The 23,532-nt window shown below is 33.4% G+C and overlaps 1 protein-coding gene across 2 annotated transcripts in view; it reads right to left on the bottom strand.

Moving 5' to 3' along the window:
- LOC136418017 (potassium channel subfamily K member 18-like) overlaps positions 1-23,532 on the bottom strand; it is a 63,137-nt gene that overhangs the window by 13,855 nt on the left and 25,750 nt on the right. For both annotated transcript variants that reach the window (XM_066403921.1, XM_066403913.1), the window contains exons 2-3: positions 22,895-22,955; positions 8,890-9,106 (exon numbers count right to left, since the gene is read on the bottom strand). In XM_066403921.1, the coding sequence (XP_066260018.1) occupies positions 8,890-9,106 (217 nt within the window). In that variant the 5' untranslated portion in view covers positions 22,895-22,955. The remainder of the gene's footprint in view (positions 1-8,889; positions 9,107-22,894; positions 22,956-23,532) is intronic.

The following is a 23,532-nucleotide window of genomic DNA, read 5'->3' as shown; positions in this document are numbered from 1 at the left end:
GTGTATATCATTCTCCTGTTACACAGATTTAAGGAGAGAATTCCTTATTTGGAGCTAAAACATTCCTCAATGCGGTGTGTCGTTCATACACATTCTGCACTAGATTAAATTTATGAATCTTCCAAGACCAATTTGCTCAAAACCCTGTTTTACTGTAGATTTTGAGGTAGTTTATCGTCCCGTGATATAGCACATTTCCTAATTGCAATCTAACTAATAACTTAAACATATTATTGCATTAACGCATAAATTATGAGGATGATAAGTACTGATGTATCTTTTTTCAGAATTGAAGTAAAATGCATTTTTCAGAAAGCGAATTAAGCTAAAGTGAATGGAATCCATAGGCCTGTAAACTACAGACGTGTTTCCACGAAGGGTAACACAATTTACTTGATGAACAAGGTTTGACGTACATGGTGTTGTTCCTCGATATTATAACCTTGCGTGTATGTCTGTAACGAGATTAGTTGCGCTACTCATTTCCTTCTTTCAGCTATAATCTTGTAAGATATAATTTGATACATCAAGCAAAAGATTAATATGGTATTATTGGAATACCTAATAGGGACTTTTTACTTTAAAAGCACCGAAGAGCAACTAATGGGGTTTTCAAGCCAACCTCAGCGCTTTCGAAATTAAAGATTTAAATATTTCCATTATTCAGTCACCATCGAATTCCTTAAGCGAATCTAATGCTGCGTTATTCCACTTGATGCCAGACCAAGAGATATTCCGGGCGTACAAAAATCCGGGCTTGTCATAAATCAACCAGAAAAGAACGAATAGAGGCGGTGGATGAAAAATTTACAATTCGCTGATTCAACAAGTGTTTCCATTTTTGTTTCGGAAATATGCATTATTTTCGAATAAATTTCATCCAAGCAAAGAAGCATCTGAATAAAGAGCAACAATTTTTCTCAATTATTCAACAACTTCTTGAAAATTGTACTGTAAATTAAGAGAATTATACACAATAAAGACGTAACTAGGTATCACTGCTGCTTTCAAACTTCGAGGTAACTGAAATGGAAGGCATTCGTTAGAAATAAAAATGAAAAGAAATTGATGCAACTATGACAGAAATAAACTTACGGAATTAGTTCGAAAAACCTTATGTTACTTACTAAAAACAATGTTCCTAAATACAAGATAAAATTGTAATTTTTTATCAAGACAACCCAAAAATCTATGTAATAGCATTATAAACGATTATTTTATTCAAAGTGAAATTTAAAATCGAAGAAAAACGATCAAAACCTTTACGTCTTGATTTCTTTTTTAATTTGGTGTTTCATATTTGAGAAATCACCATTAAACAAATTTTTTAATTCCGGTACTGAAATTCTTTAACGTTTGTTTCTGCTTTTGTCTATTTGATACAATATCAAAAAACAAATTACGTATACATATACCATTAAGGTCCCCAAAAGGGTGACAGTCACAAGTTCGGTTAAATTAGGAAAAGTTGCACATTCTGACACTTGTTAAGAACTCAATTTGAGGGTAAATTTATGTCATGGTTTCTGATACATTCCGAAAAAAGTGAAAAAAAATTTCTTCGAATCGGGCACTTTTTGTTAAGCAAGAATAAAAATGTATTCTAGCTATTTCTTTAGATAATTACACATACCCCTAACATGTTACTATAGATGTGATGTGATACTGCTTCGCGCATCTGATATTATTTTTTTTTCGAGAAATTAAATATCAACAGCCAAATGACATTTTATTTTCCACGATTGAATCTTTAAAAAATAACATAAAAACGATTTTTTGATGAAATTGAAAACGCGTCCGTCTAGTCGGGTCCAAGAAGTCATCACATTAATTAAGCTAGAATGGCAAAATTTAATCCCGTTAAGAAATCCAATTTAATGCAGTTTCCTCAAAGGGCATATTGGATTTGCGAAAATAAAAGAAACTAGGATAAACTTTAATAACTCCGTCGAAGGGATTTCGTTCGCTCGTGACGTAGAACTCGCTCTCTTTAACAGGAAAGTTACTATTCCTGCTGCCTGATTTGAGGAATATGTTGCCTTTGTATTGTCATATTGCGAGTACCAATTTTGTCAATATTCTTTTCACAACCAAAGAACTCGCGAATATTTATCAAAATACACTGTTTACATCGTTTACCCCCACAAGCCGAAAATTCTCCAGGAAGTTGTTGGTTCCCCTCCACAAGACGCTAATCGTTTTACTCTGTGTCATTATTTAGCAACACAATTAGGATACGTTTTGCCATTCCCTGAAGGGACCTTCCGAAGCTGTTTTTGCCGAACTCTAATCACTCCCATGGCGAGAAGTTCGGGTAGATACTTACTTAGCAGTAAAACATATTTTGACGATTTCCGTCCTCCTCGGATTCGAGCTAAATTAAATTTGCATGTCATCGGACCAGCCCTCATCTGTTTAAAGCCCGTAATTATACATCTAAATTTTTTAGAAGTGTCTAAGAAAATTGCTTTCAATAAAATTCTTTTAAAAATCTGACCACAAGGTATTGTTGGCAACTAAGTTCCCGCTGTTTTCTTAAATTTGAATATTCCACATTAATAAATGTTTTAAATCATTCAAAAAAGAATGTTTTGTTCTACGAGAATTTATGTTTTGTTTTCTTTTGTTCGTGTTAATTTATGTTAATTTTTAAATCGTTAAAATGGAATGTCAAATTGAGAAAAATGAGTATTTTCAACACCTCCTTCTTTTTGCTTTTAATCAAGGGTTTCATCAAGATTTAAAAAAGCTGTTTCGCGACATTTATGTTGTATATGGAAAGAATACCATAACTGGAAAAACCGCTCGTGATTGGTATGCCAAGTTCAAAAATGAAAATTTTAACCTCTAAGACGCATTTTGTTCTGGTCGTCCAGTTGGTTCGACGAAGAGCAATAAAACCAATTTTTGCACAAAAATTTGTGTCAAACCATAAGGGAATTGGTAAAGAAAATGGAATGCTCTTACACTGCTATAAAGAAGCATCTTCAGTGGATACATTTTTTAAAAATTTAAAAAACTCCGGGAATTTAGTTGCCAACCCAATATTTTAAAAAGTATTTGGCCTCTTCATTTTACTACTACTAATACCTACCAGGTTCAGTTTTATAGCCACGAAAGAAGTTTTTGAGTTTCATGCCAAAGATATGTTTAAGATAAAACTATAAAACCATTTGTAAATGGGTTCCATTCACAACGATCTTTACAGAAATTTACATTGAATGTTAGAATAACGTACGTTTAACTAACTGTTTAACTTTGGAATAATTATTAGCTAATAGTTGTGAAGAGCAAAGTTCACTGGAAAAGGTTTTATTAACGGACTTTTCTTAAGCTGTAAACTAAGTTTGCTATTTGTAAAAGGCTCGCAAAAGGAACAAAACTCACTGGTGTATAAAGTTCTCGTCTGGAAACCGTGAAGAATGGTATAATCAATTTATAACTCCAGTTTCTCAATGTGACGCAAACAATGACCAGCACTTTAAAGTTCACTACGGCCTAATAACACAAAAGTGTGAAAATCCATAACGAAAGTTGCAAGTGTTAGTTCAACTTCAGATCATCACTTGTGCCTTTGACAGAACCTTTTATCGCAGCTTTAATTTCTGCTGGAATAAAAATTCAAGATAAATTATATCCCCCAAGTTGAAGCTTCGATTTATCACATCGCTCTTGTCGATTTCTTAATTTTCCTCCTTTGAAATTGATTTCAGCACGCATCAAATAATTTCATATTAAAAATTAATGATTCAACAAAGCATATTCGTGCGAAATTGAGTTATTGCGAAAACCTCGTGGCTCACACGTTTCTGGGGGTGGAAATTTTCCACTCCAAAAACCTCCCTCTGCGAAAATTTTCACTTCGGTTGGTTTCACACTCGGTAAACGTAAATGTGTTTTTTTGGTTGTGCGACCTGTAAGAATGTGTCTTGACTCATGTGAAAAATTGCTATCTCAATAGGACTATTACCAAGTCGCGAGTTGCAACATGGATAATTTGAATAAAAATGCGATATGTTGAGTATTTGCTGATCATAGTGATAATAAATGTTGAGGTCAATCGTGCATGTGCCTACATGTATTTTAGCTTGACTAATCTATTTAATTATACCTACTCCATTGAATGACCAAACTTGAGCCAAAAATCCTTAATAGGTCAGCTAGATTCACTTGACCTGACTCTACTCGAGTTCCAACTCCTCTAATACCGCACATACATGGGTTTAATTGCCCATTTGAAACATAGATTACAAATGAGCAGCAGTAAAGGGCGAAGTAACATCCGACCAAGTCCGTTATTAGATCGTTTACGTCAAGACACGAAACACAAAAGCGATTATTCATTTCTGACCAACAATGGTTACTGTCGAAATGAAATTAACCCCCATAATGAAGGCGATAAAAGGCATTATACGGTTTATTAAAGTGGACGACACTGGAGCCAATTCCAGACTGGATTTTGGGCAATTTATCGAGACCTTTTGTATGTTGGTTACGTCCCCCAAGTAATCCGTCCGGAGTTGTTGTTAGACAATGGACGCATTAGATGACAAAACCTTATTGGGTGCCGTTGATGGAATTGGAGTATTTTATGCCTCGGGCTGATTAATGGCGCACGGGTTTGGGATCAATCACGTTGTTTTTAGTTCTTTAAGAGGACAGCTACTTTGCAAACTTTAAAATGGTGTTCACTGACAGCCTGCGGCTTATGAACGGGCACTCAGCATTTATCAGCAAATCTGGATACGGCTTTTACTGGCTTTGTATGCATAGGTCCCGAAATAGAAAAGCCGCAAAAAAATATTGAAAAATCCTGAAAAATAGCAATCTCGTCCCTTGGCAGTGCTGAAATACGACTGCCCTTACCGTCCCAACTCGCTTGTAAATAAAATTTTTGTTTGCCTTCCTTTGCCATAGTGCCTTGGGTGGTGCTTTATTCAACAAGTTTCCCGGGGGATACTGAAAATAATATAGCCTCGTTTCCGATATCAACTTGTTAAACGTGGGAATTTATTTTAGTGTACCTTTTGGGACACATTTCGATGTGTCGTAACATATCAATGGCTCTGGATGATTGATTACATCAAGAATGATCGATCCATACCAACTATTCAAAAGTTATATGAATTTTCTTATTATCAACAGCATGATTCCATGATTCAAACAGCATTTAAACTCTAATGTCACTATTGAAAGAGTCTTCAGGATTTATTTTGTGTCTTGGTGTTTCCCAACAAGTACCGTACGCAGCTGCAGTCAGCTGTGTTTTTCACTGCCACCTGCGTGCAGTTGCGTGCAGATGATAATTATTCAATTTTGACTTTCTCGGTGGAAACATAAAATGTGGACTGTGCAAAGGGTAGACTCCCTTCCAACTCTTCTGAAATTAAGTTTACATAATTTTTGAAGCAAAAAATGAATAGAGGGCTAAAAAACAAGGATTCGCAAATTTTCATGAAATTCGATCGGTAACTGTGGTCACAATTTAATATAATCGATTTTTTTCACCTTATTTTCGATGATTCCAGCTCCTAAAGGGTGCATTTTAGGACAAAGGTTTGTAGGAAGAAACAGTCTTATTTTAATGTCAAAAATACTCTTCAAATATTTGCACTCAATTTTGAATCACTCTCTACTTTTTTTTCAATATACGTAATAGATTAATAGTCTTATTAATAATAAATCGAGGAGTGTTTTTTAAAAGGGCTGCATGGTATTTATAATAGGGGAAAAGTACAACACGTCGAACTAAATAAATTAATAAAAAGCATTATTGTTCTTTTTGTTTCTAGCCTGTCACCCCCAACGAGAACGCCTAGGGCTCCTAAACGATTTCCTTAGAACCTCGTGTGATTTTCCCTTTTTCGCTTTACGATCTCTTGGGAAATATATTCGCATTTTCGCAAAATTTGTCCTAATAACTCTCTATTCGATTGGGTCGGGTGTCAAACGAACTTTCTTTATATACGAGTACATTCGGAAGTTACATTTGGGATTTTCGAGATGTATGGCGAATATGTCCTCTTGATCGGGCATAAAAAGTGTATTAGTTTTATAACGGTTTTAAATTTATAGGTCAAGATGGCGACATTGGGAACTTGGTCAAAACGTAGAGAGTTATATCGTTGTTTTTGTTCGATGAAAAATATGATTCGAATAAATTGTCCTAACAAATTTATAGTCAATTTAGGAATTCTTAGTTTCTAAAAATAAATGTATTCATAAAAATTTTACCTTTCAAAAAGTCATCACATTCAGAACAATAATTGGAAAATAATCCTTCACGACAAATTCTTCCACCTTCATTATCTCTTGTTAAATAAATATGCATCGATTTGTATCGAAAATTAAGGCCAATAATGGCATTTTTAGTAAAATTTCATTATGATCGATATATAGTAAACACGCGTTGTATACACACAATATCAGACGTATTTTTTAGGGAGATTATAAATCTTACTTTTGTGTATTTGAAATTAATTTATTTTAAAAATTGTCTTTTCCTCAGAAAATAGTAGTAAGTATAGGAAATACGAGTTTCAATATTGTATATCAGATGAGTAAGTCAATAATAATTTGAATTAGGTGCGTGACGCTATAACTTTAAAAACAAAAACAAGTCAAAAAGGTTTTCTATTTTATTAAGGTCCAGAAACGATAACACAAAACCGGTTAAATATGAATAGTAGCCTATAAATGTAATATCTGGGGTAATTGTGCGCTATTACCACTATAATACTATGTTAACTGGTAGTTTATTGCTTCAATGCCTTAAAAGGGCTTGCAATTTCATTTATGATAACAATAACTTAAGCTAGGAAAGAACTTTCACAAAGAATTCGTAATTGTGGTCAACTTCGAATTTTATGAATCACGTACGTGTGTACACAATAGTGTTATCTGGTCTCAGAAATGAGAATTTTCAGAAAGGAAACCTGGTTAGTTATAAATTATAGGTAATTAGTTTTAAAAGTCAACCTAAATAATAATCATTTCAAATATTAGTCTTATTAAATACAGACAATATTTGATTATACGACCAACCTGATGTTTTGAAAAAAAAACATATTTCACCGGGATATTTACGTAGGTATCCGGCTAATTTTCCATAAATGTGAATTCGAGGCAAATGCTACTATAGTTCATTGCACGTGTTGGAAATCAATAAGTCATGATTAACCGTGTATGTAACGAGCTGCCCAGACTGCGTATACTGTATACTCGTTTCCAAATATTTTAACTATAAAGTGTTAAAAAAATACGAAGAATGTTTCAATAATAAATTGAGTCATGAACATTATTAAATATATTCCATATATCTGGATCATGGATACACACCATCAGTGCTGTTCATGCAAGTGACCACATTCTCGCCCGGTAACATAAAAGCACAAACCACTTTTCATGAATTATGGGCAGGGCCATAGATCTTCTCTTGCCTTATAGAATAAATCAATAGTGGATGAGAAACCTACTATAATTCACTCTTTTAAGTATTTATAGAAAAGACGGGCATTTCCTACCTGAGAGCTACTTCAATCATTGGCCAATCGAAAATTGTCATATCGGTTTGGCCCTTGTTATCAATCACCGCTATTTAGAAATATATTAAATTTAAAGCATGTGTAATAAAGTCCGGGATTAAAAACCTGTAATAAAAGGACTGTAAAATACAATTAAATTATCACCTCTAACATTGTCGATTATGCTCGATTGTTATTCATGCTAATAATAGTATATTATAATGTAGGTGTATAAGAAGGCCGTCGAAGCATGTGCGACATATTGCAAAACTCGACGCACAGCGGTAAGGAGCAAGCGCTTTAAAAGCCTTCTTATACACCAATATTCTGTAATATTTTTTATTTCAAGTATTTTATTACTTTTTTAATATTACAATTAATTAACGCTTTTAGGAGGCCAGAAATGTTACGAGTTGGTCAAAGTGTTCAGCCATACCGAAATTGAAATGTCTATATTGTTTCCCTAGTAACCACATGTGTACCATAAAGACCGTTTTATGTACGCTGTGGTAATGCATGAAACATTGATTGTTATGCATGCGTTATAAAAAATATATTTTAATGACATAACTTTAAATAATGACTATGTAACAGAAAAGTTTTTAAAAAATTGCAAGAAAGGTTTCTATAATGCTAAAAAGCTTTTATACTCAGTTTTATTTGCTTGTACGTTTTAATTTTTTAATTTTATTTCTTCGTTTCGTGTGATTCAACAGTTCTTTTCAGATCTATAATGTTATCCATTCCTAAATAAGGACACATACGTACGTGTATCATGATGTGTCCGAAACATAAATAATTTTATAATACATATTTCTACGCCAAAATACACAAAGAACAAAATTTATATCCCAAAATTACAAGAGCCACTAAAATTATTCCCACCACGAACAGGGGCTTTTTACCGCACATATATAAGGTAATTCTAGCCCTATGAAAAGGCAGTGTGTTCACAGATAAGCTTGAAAACATGATGTGTCCTCACATAACACGTATTCATAATTTAACTTTGGTCGTCAGAACATGTACTGACGAGAAACAAAGTTCTTTTGTTTACTAACTTCTATTATAGTAGTGAAGGGTATTAAAGATTTAGGTTCTGACTCGGCAGGATTAATTCGCATTTGGGTCACTATCAACAAAACGATTTTAGTCGACCGATATTATGGTAATTTAGTGCCGTAAAAAACATTTTCTGTGGTATAAAGGACGAGTGTGTGTCGATTTAGGGCCATGCAGCAAATCAATATAACCCATTATGCAAAATATGGATTTTGCCAGTTTGATTATCAGGAGATCGAAAGCGTCGAAAATTCAATAAGTATTCATTGACATATTTTTCATATTGGAATTGAAACAGACATACCTGTAATGATCCATAATTCCTTTAAGCAGTCTTCTCTACTTCTTTGAAAGTCAGCGACTTGGTGGTTTTCTACTCCGCTTTCTAGGAATTTAAATAAAAGGGCTCCAAAAAGTGCATATCCAGTCATGAGGACGAATAAGCTGGTTCGGCCGCAAAACATCGCCAAGGAACATTTTCTCGTGTTTGTGCTGTCATATTCTTGTTCCGTATCTTGCATCTGAAAAGAATTATTGCCGTTTTATCGTTGGATGTTTGCATATTTTTATTGTAAAAAATGGTGTTAATGCAACAATAACTGATTTATAATGGAGAATGAAATCTAACATTTCGATAACTTTCTCAATAGGACTCATCTATCAACCACTCCGTTAAATAAGATAAATTTGTTTAAACGTTTGTTCAAATGCTTATGCTTAGTAGGTGCTATTTAAGCATAAGATATATTTAACACCCAAAGCCATTGAAATGTGGTTATGACATTGTATTTTGCTTATCTTCTTGACATTTGCAAAAAAGACATGATGGGAGTGCTAATCTAGCAAAGTTGTAACACCTTGTATGCATATGTACGTAGTAAAACTTCTCGCTGCCAAATTTTATTTAAATACTGGCATTTCAAAAGACATTGATATAAAACCATTTAACTTTGGCTTCACATGTTATCTATTTAACAATAGATTTTAAGAGAGACATTAACATGTCAAAAGTTGGATGGTAAATGACTTAATTAACGCTCTGCGTTTTCGTTTCACGGTTGGCTACAAGATTTTTTTTAAAGGTCACCCGTCATTTTGTCCTTCGAAATCTATGATAAAGATATGTAAAGATCAATTAGGTTCACCTTGTATTGATTTCCTCAACTAACTCGCGATTTTTACTTGTTTTGACCAAATTATGCTAGTTAGTATTGTGAGTGGACTTCTTACTTTACATACTAGTTTATTAGCTAGGTAGAGTAGAGTACATAACCGAGTAATCTGATATGACATAATATTGTAGCTTATGTATACCCTAAAATAGGGTCACAGATGCAAATGTGATAGATATATCGTTGTTACTGACAGGACATAATTATTCGCTTAGCTTAGTGATTATGTCATGTCACATCCATATTTCAACGTCTGCTCTACAGTTATATTGCTGAAGGTTGTGGCAGCTTTCAACTTGTATTTCTTTCATTACATACTATAAATAAAACTGCAACAAAGCACTACTGCTAAAAGAACTCTCTGAAACGATTTTTATTACTTGTAGACCTCATTCACAGCGAAATGTTTATGAGGTGTTCGTAAATCGAGTCCTATGTTAGCTTATAGATGGACTAGTTATGAATGTAATATCGCACAAAAGGGAATATTATGGCGGTTTCGCTGCTATCTGCCGGATACTGGCCCCCATTGAACATACCTGCACATTGTTTTCTGATAAATATATTTTAAACCTATTGACCCAGTTGAAACCCCATACAGACTTGTGAATAACTGTTCCTGCGGTTACAATAAAATCCAATTCGAATGCTAGTTTTATGCTTTTAACATTACTGGTAATATTTTTTGCTTTGTAATTGGGCTAAATAACGTTTTTTTTTTCTCTGAATCTAGCTACTGATTAAAGCACTAACTAGTGTAAAAGGTTGATAACTGAAAAAAAGTGTAATTATCAAAAAAGTTTTCTAATGAAATACCAATCGAGAAAAACAAATTATTGTGCGTTTAAAATTTTCGTTTGCAAGATTCTCTGAATTCTAGCTTTCTAATTATACTTTCGAAACTTGTGTTACTGATCACAATTGAAAGTACCCGGTACATCACCACCAATTTGAACTAATCGTAACTTTCTGCTCGGAGACAGTGTAGTGCTTCGATAACATAAAATCCCAGAGACGTCCCGTTGCAGCTACATTTAACGGATGGCGCAACTTATGATCGCTAGCCGGAGTTATCCAAGCATCATCACAGCTTTACAGAAAAGCTAAGTGGTAAAAGTTCAATAAAGGAAAATTTCATTAGTTTCATGTGTCATTGTAGCAATTTATTACTAGCTCCCATGTATTTAATCGTACATCACATCAAGTAATACTTTTCATTTATTATTCCAACAAATAAAACATCTAATTGTATTACGTTAAAACACATAACTTTGAGTAGGGACTATCCCAGAAGTGGAACTTTGTGTTAAATACGAAAAGTCGGGGCAACTCTACTGTACCTACAGTCTGATAGGATTATGGAAAGGTTATGAAAAATGAAAACTAAAAGTATTCGGTTGTGCCAATTTTAAAAGGTTTGACAGGTATTTAACCGTTTGACTTAATTCGTATGTTTCACTATTTTCAATTCTACCGCGCCACGAAATTCGCAAATGGGGACTACATTCTCAGTTATGTTAGATTGCGTCCCTAAAGAAAGGAAACATGTAGTTCACGTGACATCAAAACTCTCTATCGGTACCTCTAAAGCTATTATTATTATTATGTTTAACTTTAGAGAGCACATTCATGTGCCTGGCAGAGGCAAAATCCTTATTTTGAAGCGATAATAATGGCGAGGAAAACATTCTGGTTTAATTATAGGGAGCTCCGGAAGTATGCTTACACGGGTCCATTTTCCGTTTTCGAATGTTTCCGAATACTGCTACATTTAATATAATGTTCCAAGCAATTCTAGCAGAAATTCTTTTTGCGACAATGGTCAAGCACAACCTAAAACAAGTAGTGAAACCACAACGTCAGCTATAAAATTGATGCTTTAATGTCCATAAAAAGGGTATTGGGGAGCTATAAATGTGCTCGTATTTTGTTAGTGAACGAAACATTTTACGACTTCAATCAAAAATACAATCTAGAGGGCGTTGATTTATTGTTAGTTTTCGGTGTTACTTCCAGAATTGGCCATTTTACTCAAGATAACACGACAAAACTCCAATTTGAAGCTTGCTCTTGATTTTAGACTTATAGACAACTGTCAGACAAGCCAACAATCCGTTTTAATTGCCTGAAGACTCCTTACTCCGGCATGTTTAACTTAAGTTTTACTGTCCGAAGTTTAGCAAACTCTCGGATACTAGACCATTAAGGTTTGCCGCCAAATTAATCCGATGACATAGGCCAAATCTCATTTGAGAGCAAAAACAAGGGCCACAATTAGTACATGGGTTATATTTCGCGTAAGCCGTAGGAAAGTTAAACTCAAAACCCTCGGGAAGTTTGCATGACCTTTGCTTGTTACCACTTTCCCTCTAAAGTAGTTAACTATTTCCGAGCCATTAACTGCATGAGATGGAAAGATATTTCTTCTTTTCATTTAAAGTTTAGGTCTAACAATGTGGGTTGTTTTTGTCTGGTGTTATTTTTGGGGTCATTTTGTGCATTTGTTGGGGGTGTAGAATGCTATGGAAGTAATTATAGTTAAAATATATGATGTTTTAGAGGCGATGTGGTTCGCAACATGGCAGAAAAGATATTTTTTGTCCCTCTAGTCTTAAGACAATACTTTCTATTTATACACAATTCACATCGATGGATTGGTGGGGGTAGTGAACATCTGTGGCCACCACAAAGTCTTGCTTTAAAGCTATTATAATTTTGTTTTTTATTTTATTTTTTGGGGGGTTTGGGGGATTTATTCGTGCCTAACAACAGAGAGGAGCATGCGGTAACATTTTTTGAACGGATGGAGATCTGTCACGCATCGGCTCTAACGGTTCGTATAAGATATGAGAGATCAAGATAACGTCATTTTCCCCGATGTCATCGCCATGGATTAGTGTCTCATTTAGCAAAAAGTGAGGACAAAATTTAAAAAAAACATTGCTACATCCAGTCCTAGATTGTTGGTTCATATCGATTTATTATCGTGACTCTAACACGTGAACCAATGGCCACGTTCATCAGGATAAACTGTTTTGTAACTGTTGTATATCTGTTTGAAATACGAAGTAAAAACGATGCTAGCTTCCATTTAAATGTATATATTTGAGGGGTAGCGTGTCATTCAGGAGAAATTCTAACAATGGCACTATTGACTGCTGAATTCGGCCATTTTACAGCTCTCTATTTCCAAGTCAATAAAAATCCGCTCAACTTGCCGAAATAGGTCCCTCGAATGGTGAAATTCTACATTTACATTTTTGAAACCGATTGTGAAAGCCGATGTGTCTTTTACTTATAACTATGTCTTAACTTTAACAATGTAAGTAAGTACGATTTCCGGCTAATCCGGGCACATTCCCGCACGATTAAGTTTCCGCCGACGAACGTATGGAAATGCTGCAAAATTAGTTCCAACTCGGAATCAGCCGAAACGTAATTTTAACTAAGTGCCTGACTGACAGACTGAGAATTACTCCCTGTTGTCAACTCACAAAAACTTAACTAATTTAGCTCTGCCGTGGTGTCGAAATTTGATTTTAATTAATTGCAATTTCTTTACATGTATTTGTTCGGCAAATTTCAGACTCGTGCCATTTGATGACATCAAAAAATGAAATTTAGAGACTTGTCTGCATAGGAATTTATAATAATTCACAAATAACTTAGCATTTGGGGAGTTTTGGAAAGTTAATCATGCAAGTGTCTAAGTAATTTTAATCCATCACTGCGATGTTGGGGTCTAACAGAGCGTCGTGACTAAATGAAATTAATCGCACCACCCCGTTACTAATTAGAATCTACCGTTAACCTTCAAATCAGATGATGTGTCCATATGATCACAAGATCTGAGCCTGATTGTTCGTTCTGAAGAGGAGTAATTGAAAAATAACTTGACTGTAGTATATCTGAGACCTAAGTTGAAGAGATGGATGGAGGGGTTTAGATTCAGAGTAAACCGGAGCGTAATATGTGATTTATGAAGATATTTTAATTTGAATAATACAACAGTATTATTCAAATTTCAGAAGATACGATAGAAAAGTGGTCACCCCATAAGTGATTTTAAGAATATTATAATTATGTTAAGTGTTATTTTGTGATGACATTGATTTTTTTGAAGTAATAATTTTCATTCTTTAAATCATTAATACTACACTGAGTGGTTAATTGGGTGAGCTTCTAATGAAAGCTATCGTTCCCAATGGAACAGTATGCATCAGAAGCGAAGGGGGTATTGTAATTCTCTTGAGGGGATTATTCTCATTATACGCGAGTACAATATTATTTACAAATTAGGTAATAATCTGAAAAAAGAAGCTGTTGTCGGACACCTTTTAATTTAATCTTGTTGAGATTACTAACAATTAATATTACCTACCAAATTTTTCCATTATGGGTTCTCAGTATTTTTCCTGCATTATACAAGAATTTTTCTATAACCATCAACAGGTCAACTGAATTCTAACACTAAATTTGTCATATGCAAGTGGTACTCTAGCAATCCTATATATAATAGTAATTAGAATCATATAATTGGAATTCTTTTCGAAATCCATAGAACTTTTGCAGATTAATTAATTTCATCCTACCAAATGCTATGCAGATAATGAGAATTAACTCTAGCTTAACTAGCTCATATCGCTTAATGGGCTTTCGCAGTAAATCTAGATTTTCCCGACATTTTGATTAGGAGTAATATGTTTCGAAATTCAGTTGACGAGGACTCGGTAATGATCTCCTATTGAAGTTTGCTTAAATAATTATGGCAGGGCCGATCACTGTACAGTTGATTTCTTTTTTAATGCACTAGTTACTAATACACTGAAAAACTATTTTAGCATACAGGAATACAAGTTGTCTCGATTAAACTTGCATTTTGTAAATGTCTATTTGGTTCCTGCAAATTTTAATTAAACTTTTATTGTTTAACTACATTTTTTGAATGAATCGTTTAACAATTAATTTCAACGTTTGGCCTTGAAAGATTTGAACCTAGGAGAACGTTTTAATTAAGGAACACGACGATCCCCATACATTTCACTTGAATTTGTAGTCCTCTGTATATGCATGCAATATTTGGGTCAACCCAATTGCTTATTGAGACCAAGGAGCCATACCCCAATAGAGTCTGTCGGCTTTATCAAATCGACGGGACTACTGTCACTCCACTTGAGCCCCATGATAGGCCTATCAATTATGCATCTAGTGCCGAAAATAGCTGAGGGCCGGTGGCACAATTTCTTATACGTGCGACATGTACGTTTAGTATGGAACGTGTGTGAAATTCACAAGTGTGAAAATCACGTATTCCACACTAAATTTTTTCTAGCACTACAGAAACTACCAAAAATGTGTGCTTCGATCCATTTAATTTTCTTCCAATATATTAAAAACAACATAGGAATAAATCCCACAATTGAAATTATTGTCGTATATTTAATAATATTATTGAATTATGGTTTTGAATTTGATAGATGTCAAAATTTGACATAAGTCAAATTCAAAATTTTCAAAAATATGATAATATTTAAATATTTAATATGATGGAGATATGTTTTAACGCGTGAGCAAAGGCTTTGAGAACATTATAACCTAATTATGAAATATTTTAATCTGCATTAAGATAATATTATCGTTCCTTGATTAGTGCGTTAAAATTGCATTTGACATATTGGTGTATTTTTATATTTTTAGCCCTGAGAGAAATCGAAATATAAGTCTAAATAAGGGCAGATTACCAACTTTGAGGTTGATGATTTCATCCTAAACCTGATAAATTGTGACTGATTTATTGTTACTATTATTCTAGCAAATATTTAGATAGATTTTTAGGCACAAAAGAGTTAAAACTAAAGTTTATTTATCAATTAAATTTCAGGTTTGTTTATTTCTCTTTCAAACAACCAAATGTCATTAAGGATAATACAGGGTAAACTATAGAATTGGGTAAACCGTGAATTACACATCAACGCGTAGACGGTCAAGTTTATCTAAATTAGATTCGTATTTATGCCCACTAAATTATCTTTTAATGTGTTAATTTTGCGTACGTCAAAGCAATGGTCCATTTGGGACTCATTTTAGCTTGTTTCGCATTATTTTGGTTGTCATCTAGTTTGTCTCCTTTGTTGCTGCTTTTGAGAGCCAAACATGAATAAATTAAACCCCGCAGAGGGCCAAAGTACCCACAGTTATTAAGGTCGAGGGTTGGAATTAGCTCACAACAGATTTTTAGGCTGAAAATAATAAAAACACCCATTTGTAACAATTCTTCTTTAAAGCCTATTCTGTATTGTTTATTTCTTTTGAGTTCTATGCGAAATTCTATGCAATTCCTATACAATTTGTTGTATAGCCTACTTTCAATAGTTTTTGATGCAAGCATGAACGGAATTTGATTATATGGAATTTTATTCATTTTACTATTTTATAAACTTTTACTTTGAGAAATTTCACTAAATTTCTACTAAAAATTGCTCAAAATTAATTCGACATTTCATTGAACTTTCAAGTTTAAGAGGAAACATTTAATTTCCAATAAAGGCTTCTCCGATATAGAAACGTAAAATGGCTTTGCGCCACGCTTCCGGTTCCTGATCAATTTCCATAAGACAAAAGAGATCTTTTGAAAAGCCGTTTCGTAATAAAATTTTATAGCGCTTTAAGAGCTTCAGGATCGGATATTGTAACAGTTTAAACTTCGTCTGACACAAAAACTAGTTAAAAGTTTTGATTCGCCAATCAAAACTCCTTAAAATACATTATTCATCCATGAACTCCAGAAATGCGACGTTTTGGATTTTCCATGAATATTTTGTAATAGTATTGAAGACATTAAACAGTTTAGGTGGAAGTCTTATTGCGGAAATACCTCCAAAATGGATGTTTTGTTTCGAAATTCCATTTATAAACTTAGTATTGAAATATTGGCTTTAGTAGGAAATTACAGTAGTGGCGAAAAAAGCTAACCTAGATTTTTAATCCGGCGTAGGTCGAATTGTGGGAAATTAAGAAAATTGATTTGATTTTCTTGAACAAACAAAATGAAATTGTAGTATAAAAGAAATTCTTGGTAACCATAAAATGACATTTAATGAGTCATAAAGGAGGAAGAATGTGAACTTCCATATGTATACTCGTATATCAGTGATATACTGTTTATTTCATACTGTCCTGGTAGATTTGTTTATCAGCACATTGCAGCACATGGTGAACAACATATGCTGCATTATGCTGCTTTGCGGCAGGTAAATCATTTCGGTACCTGATATTGTATGTTAATGTTGTTGCTAAGCAACTTTACTCTAGGGATCTATCGTTTGAAAAATAGCAATCGTTTCAGATTAAACATGTTCCTCTTACTGCGAACATAGTGGGCACTATTTTTAAAAATTTTTTGTATGGAAACATTCATATATTTACATATAAAACAAAAAGCAAATGCATTTGACGTTAACAGATTTCGATAAATAATGCAACATAATATGCAAATGTAGACATATAATACTAATGTATTCAAAAATTATGTTCATGAAATTTTCAAGAAACGTTGTTTGTTTTGACTTTGTACACAAATTCTTTAGAAATTGGGCAATAGTGCGAAATAAAATAATATAGGAGGCACGTCCTTTCGGTGTTGATACAGTACTCGTTAACATTCAAAAAAACTCATTATGTAACAATTTACCTACTGAACATGTGCTTCACCAATGTGATTTAGGTTGTATCATTCATATTTTTGGATTTTTGGATATTACCTATGTAAATCATTCGTCCAAATGAAATTTCACTCACAATTTGAAACTAATATTTGCTCCCACAGTTGACGGACGGAAAATTAAATTTCCTAAACATTAAGTTTACGTTTACTTTGAACTTACATTCGCAGAGAATCCTAATTAAATATAAATTCGACAAAACTAGATAGTAGTTTGGAAATCTCTGTTTCCCAGTGGACGAGTCTTATAGTAAATTCAAGCGCCCCAACCCCCCGTTAAGAGCAGTCCCTTTAATTTAGGCCAGTATTTTCAATTATGTAACGTCATGCTCATAAAAACTTAATTATCGCGAATTTAAGGGAAAATTAATAACTCTTTAAACCTGAATGACTTGTCAAACGAGCTGTAAGAAGTAAGTAATTTAACGCCAAGTTTTAGAGGTATGAATGTTGTTATGTCTACGTTATATGATGAAGCGCTATCGATTTTTGCACTACTGAAAGAATAACCTAATGTGCCATGTTAGAGGATCAATAGCATATATCTAACTCAACTCTAAAAATTAGCTAATACGCTTTAAAGCGTCCTCTGAAAGTGAAGAGTAACAGTGAACCTAGCAGGAAACAAAAGGATAAAAGCCACTTAGCTACGCGTTAATACTCAGCTCTTATGACGACTAATTCAACAGAAAATATAGGAATATTAGCGGAAGCAGTAAAAACGTCCAGAACAAAGGAAAATTGACTAAAAATAAATGAGACTCTCGTGAGAAAAGGGAAACATGGTGCAACCTTTTTAATAGGGAGAAATTTCGTCTGGGCCTAGGTCATAAGAGAAAATGAGCGTAATTGTAGGAAAAGCTCTCATCGACTTCGAAATGAAAGTTGAGCCGGTAATTGGTGTCGACGGACTATAGTTGGGATCCCATCTGCCAAGCAGTTTATAAAAACTCCATCTTAAGGGAAGACAAGAAGGGGGGCCCAAAATGATGATAACATTTGTGGGTGTTCAATAATCAAGATCTATTAAACCCCATTCTTAAGGCGAAACAAATATTAAAATTACGTAAATGTAATCGGATAAATATTGTCATGATGCTTTCCTGTTGAACAGTTTTCAAATTTTATTACATAATTCTAACTCACTCTTAAATAATGAAAATTGATGTCATAAAATACAAATGGTAAGATGTAAATTTTTAAGATTCATTTCATATGTGGACAAACATTGCTTACATAGGTCTTTCCCCAAGGTTCACTATTTTTTTTTTAATTTGCATTAATTTACACTTCTCGATAATTTTTTCTTAAGAATGTCATAGAAAAGGTATCTTTAAAAAATTTATCGTGAACCTGTCATGACTAAGCGAAAAACCAGGACGATCGATATTTCCTGTATCGCAATAATTAATATATCCATTTATGGTTGGAATAGCGAGTCTTGCTCGGTTCTGCAGCTTAATGACTTAAATATATTAAATTACTTGTGTCTAGCCATGTATTAGAGTACACGCAATCTTAAGATATAGAGTTGCCCATTATTATCGGCGTAGGAATCCAATCAACGTGCTTTCGGGTGTGAGCTTTAGAATTATCCATAAACTTAAACAATCCTTGAGGTTTTGAAATTTCAGGGCTCAACTTGACATTACACTTAATCGATATATCCCAAGTTTACGGCATATGTAAATACCGATTCGAAGGCCAAGATTCAAAGTCTCAGAAACAAGCACGTAACCCCAATTTGTTATTTTCAGCACGAAAATATCACCGTTATGTCGATAATTTCCAATGGTGTATAAAAAGATATTGTTGTCGTATGATAAAAATTTTATTATGTAATAAATTAACAGACGATTTCCTTTTGCCAAGGTATCATTATTCTTTCGTGCATGAAGCAATTTTTAAATTTATTAGTAAAGTTCTCGGTAATGCATTACACTATGACGTAGCTTCGGTATATTCAAATTTCCTTGTCATTTGAGATTATATGCTTATACACATCAAATGGAAAAAGTAATTTTCAGCCTAATAGAAAAGTGCAACAATGAGAAATGTAATTCTCCAAATGATGCTCCTGATTGATCCAATCCACGGCAATAACAGAGGGGGTGAACTTTCTCTCCCTCTAGAATTCCTGGTTTATCCCAGTTTCTTTTGTTTCTGACATTTTTACTGCTTCATTCGCATATATTCCGCTGAACTCGATGTCATAAGGGCGAGATGCTACAGGATGAAGTGACTCTTCACCTTTTTATTCACGCCGTTTTGTCTCTTTTACGTATGCCGACCTTTAATAGAGAAATTCTTGACTAACATAACAGAATTAAAGAAAAACAAGTGCTGAAGTCTTGAAATAATGGTGTATTTTCATTTAAAATTAGCAGTAACATCCGTGCCATACGGTTTCTAACTCAGTTCTGTTTCTAAATTATTGAAATATTCCATTCGCCAATGCCGTAATTAAATGATTACGTTACAAGAAATCTGAATACGTATAGAGCCGAGAATATCCGTTAAATTGGAAAAGTAAAATGTTAAAATAAACTTCAAAGGTTTTCACATTGTATGTTTTAATATTTTAATTTGTTAAATTTTAAATAATAATTTAAGTTAGGAAAGAAGTAAGTTTTTAGCACAACAGGGCATGAAAATGCTCCAGTTTGCCCCAATTTAACAAATTTCTTTTGTCTTTTAATTTTCCGTTTGCGGGGTGCAACGTAAAGCTTTTCAATATTCACGAAAGAAATAAAAAAAAGTAATTTGTAAATTTATCGTCAGAGCGATAACATCTGGACTACCGTCCAGACTTTCCCGATAGTGTCCATACCAATCCGTTCCCAAAACTTATTTCATGGAAAAGAAAATTTAAACGAGTTACGGCCAAGATGTTTCCGACGGAACAAAAGAAAAATGCCATTTTCGTTATTTCTAGTGCACAACGCATTATAGCTCTACTGCAAAAAAAAATTATCAAATTTTGTCGTGGCAAACTTTGTTTTTAGTTGTTCTAGATCGCAGCAATTAATGAAGTGACTCGTGAGCTAAAGTTTTTCCTTCTCGTTTACGCAATTTTTTAAGGATAAAAGACAACAATATTACCTAAAGGTAAATTAAAATGTGTCTACGACAATGTTTACCTTTCCAATCTATGAGAGACAATTCATATCAATGAATAAACGCACACAAGCATTTTTTGGAATGAGAACCTGATGGCATTAAAATATCAGTTATCGAAGTAGTAATACAGGAACCAATTCGTTTGGACAGGATACCTAGTTTAGATATTTATATACATCATTGGCGAATTTATAGATAAATTAAAAAAATGTAGTGAATTTCGATCTTTGGTACCCAAGGTTTTTAAATTATATACATACATATGTCTATATGTATTCATCTATGAGTTGTGTGTCCCTGAATAAGCGAAACCACTTTTGTGAAATTGAAAAGAATCCCGAACTGAATTTTTGGAAAATACAGTATGTTATAGAAATTCCCAAAAAACACTTATTTTTTGGTAAAGTGCATTTTCTGTGGTAAGACGACTAAAAGATTATTAAGAAAAGCCGTATCAGTAGTTAAAAAAAATAATGATTTTATCTGCTTTTAAATTCTTATTTAAAACGAAGCACTGAAGCAAAACGTATTATCTTTTCTGATTTTCCAACCTTCCTATGAATCCTGACTACTTATAACGGGATTTTAGCCATCCGACATCCACTTCTGGTCCTAAAAGTGAGGCTTTTCATGTTACTTAACGGAATTTATAGTAGAGGTATTCGAAGCTGTTAAAATTTAGTGAACCTGATGGGACTGAAATTAAGAGCTTGTTCTACAAATCCCTTGTGAGATAAAGGAAAATATAATCGAGGGTTAAAGGAACATAGAGGTGAAGCAGGAAGTTAATTATATATATTAAATTAAGCGTTTATAAAATTTACTAGAAGCGAATGCAAAGTTTTTTTTTTCATCATTAATTTTGCTTTACAAGATCTATAACTTTGAAAAAGACTGATTTTATATGCGGCTGGATGAAAGTTACATGGTACTTCTTAAATTTGATTTTTAAGCCAAAATATAACTATATGTTCATACTTTTTTGTCAATTCGAAAATCTGATTTCAGATTATTAGTAATAAGACAAGATTAAATGACGAAAAGGAATCCAAGTAGAAAAGTTCGAACTTTTAACTTTTCCGCATTAAACTCCCAACAAATCTAATATAAGTTCTTGACGTTGCTATACGGGGTAATTGTTGTCAAAGTCGGAAAGTTTGTTGACTCGAGCGTATTATGTAAAATCCATTACAAGCGGCGACTGTTTCATAATATAATGAGCTTCGACTTCTCAATGGATTAATTTAGTGCATGTCGGCATCAGTCAGATAGTTTTATAAAAAATAGCGAAAAATGGATGAAAAAAAAGGATTCTTTAACAATTCCTTTCTATTACTAAACATTTAACCAGTAACTTAAATTGTAAAGTTAGACATTAACGCATTACTTTTTTTATTAATATATAATATAATTCCCGGACAATCTGCAGATCACTGCTGGTAGATATTTACATACTAAATATTATATATATAGGATGCTCAAGATAAGGAGGGCCACTATGGAGATCTTCGAAACGGTAAGAGATACAGATTTGATTAAATGGGAGAAAAATTGCGTAATCAAGGGCCTAAAAAAATGGCGTTTAGAAATCGCCAAAATATTTTTTGGTTTTTGAGATATTTGGGAAAAATTGGATTTTCCGATTTTACATATTATTTTTTTCTGGCGGTAATATTAAACCTAGACTAAAGCTGAGGGCACTTCTCTACAGCAACTTTTAATGCGCTTTAACGTGGTATTGTCAATTTTTTAATCCAACGTTTCGTCACTGCGGAACCATCAACAACTTCATTTTTTTAAATACGGTCCGAATGTTCTGATATCAGAGTCTGAAAACGCTTTTTATTCTAAATTCAACAATGTATGACACTTTGAAGTTTAATTGCGTTTAAGTCTTTTTCTTTGGCCCTAAACAAAAAAAAATATTGCGCACCTGTACATAGTTTTTTATGATGATGGTTCCGCAACGACGAAACGTCGGATTAAAAAACTGACAATGCCACGTTAAAGTGCATTAAAAGTTGCTGTAGAGAAGTGCTATCAGTTTTGGTCTAGGTTTAATGTTACCGCCAGAAAAAAATATGTAACATTGAAACATCCAATTTTTCCCAAATATCACAAAAACCAAAAAATATTTCGGCGGTTTCTAAACGCCATTTTTTTAGGCCTTTGATTACGCAACTTTTCTCCCATTTAACCGAACCTGTATCTCTTATCGTTTCGAAGATCCCCATAGTGGCCCTCTTTATCTTGGGCACCCTGTATATAGATTAGGCACAAGGGTATTAAATACTTACTTCTCTGTGAAAACCTTATTCCATGAATTTGACTAACTTTATGGCAGTTGCGATCTGCATTCTGCAACAAAAACAATAATTATATACTTGCTAAATCTGTAATTTTGTTTGTGAAAAAAAAAACAAATATTACCACAAGTACGCTCGATTATTGACCAATAGCAATTTAAAATTATAATTAATGTCATTGGGGATATTTAAGTTGCAGGTGAATGAAATGCTAATCATGCAGACATGTGATGCTGATACATTTTATGTAGAATATAGCTACCGTTGCACGAAAGAAAAATGATCACTAAAAAAATTAATTCTTTTTTAGTGGGAATCACTTTATCCCCATGTTGTTCCTGTCGTCGGTAAAATAAAGATAAAAACCAACGGCCAATTGTGTCTTAACAATTCCCTAGAGATGCCCTTTTCGATCAAATTCCAGAAGACCAGCATTATTTGAATATTTGCCTTTTTTCTAAATGCTTATTACGTCGTCCAGAAACCTAGAGTGCTTTGGTAATATAGAATAATATGCCTCAAAGAGAGAATTTTTCTAACAAGGATCATGAAAACTAACACTATAATGCAGTCTGATGAACCGCCAGAGCCACTACAGTTTTTAAATATCGGTTTTCTTTTTACTAGGA

The sequence above is a fragment of the Euwallacea similis genome, chromosome 2 (assembly GCF_039881205.1).
Source record: "Euwallacea similis isolate ESF13 chromosome 2, ESF131.1, whole genome shotgun sequence".
NCBI classification, from domain to species: domain Eukaryota; kingdom Metazoa; phylum Arthropoda; class Insecta; order Coleoptera; family Curculionidae; genus Euwallacea; species Euwallacea similis.
Note: the sequence above shows the minus strand (reverse complement) of the source record. Positions and strands in the feature narration are given on the sequence as shown.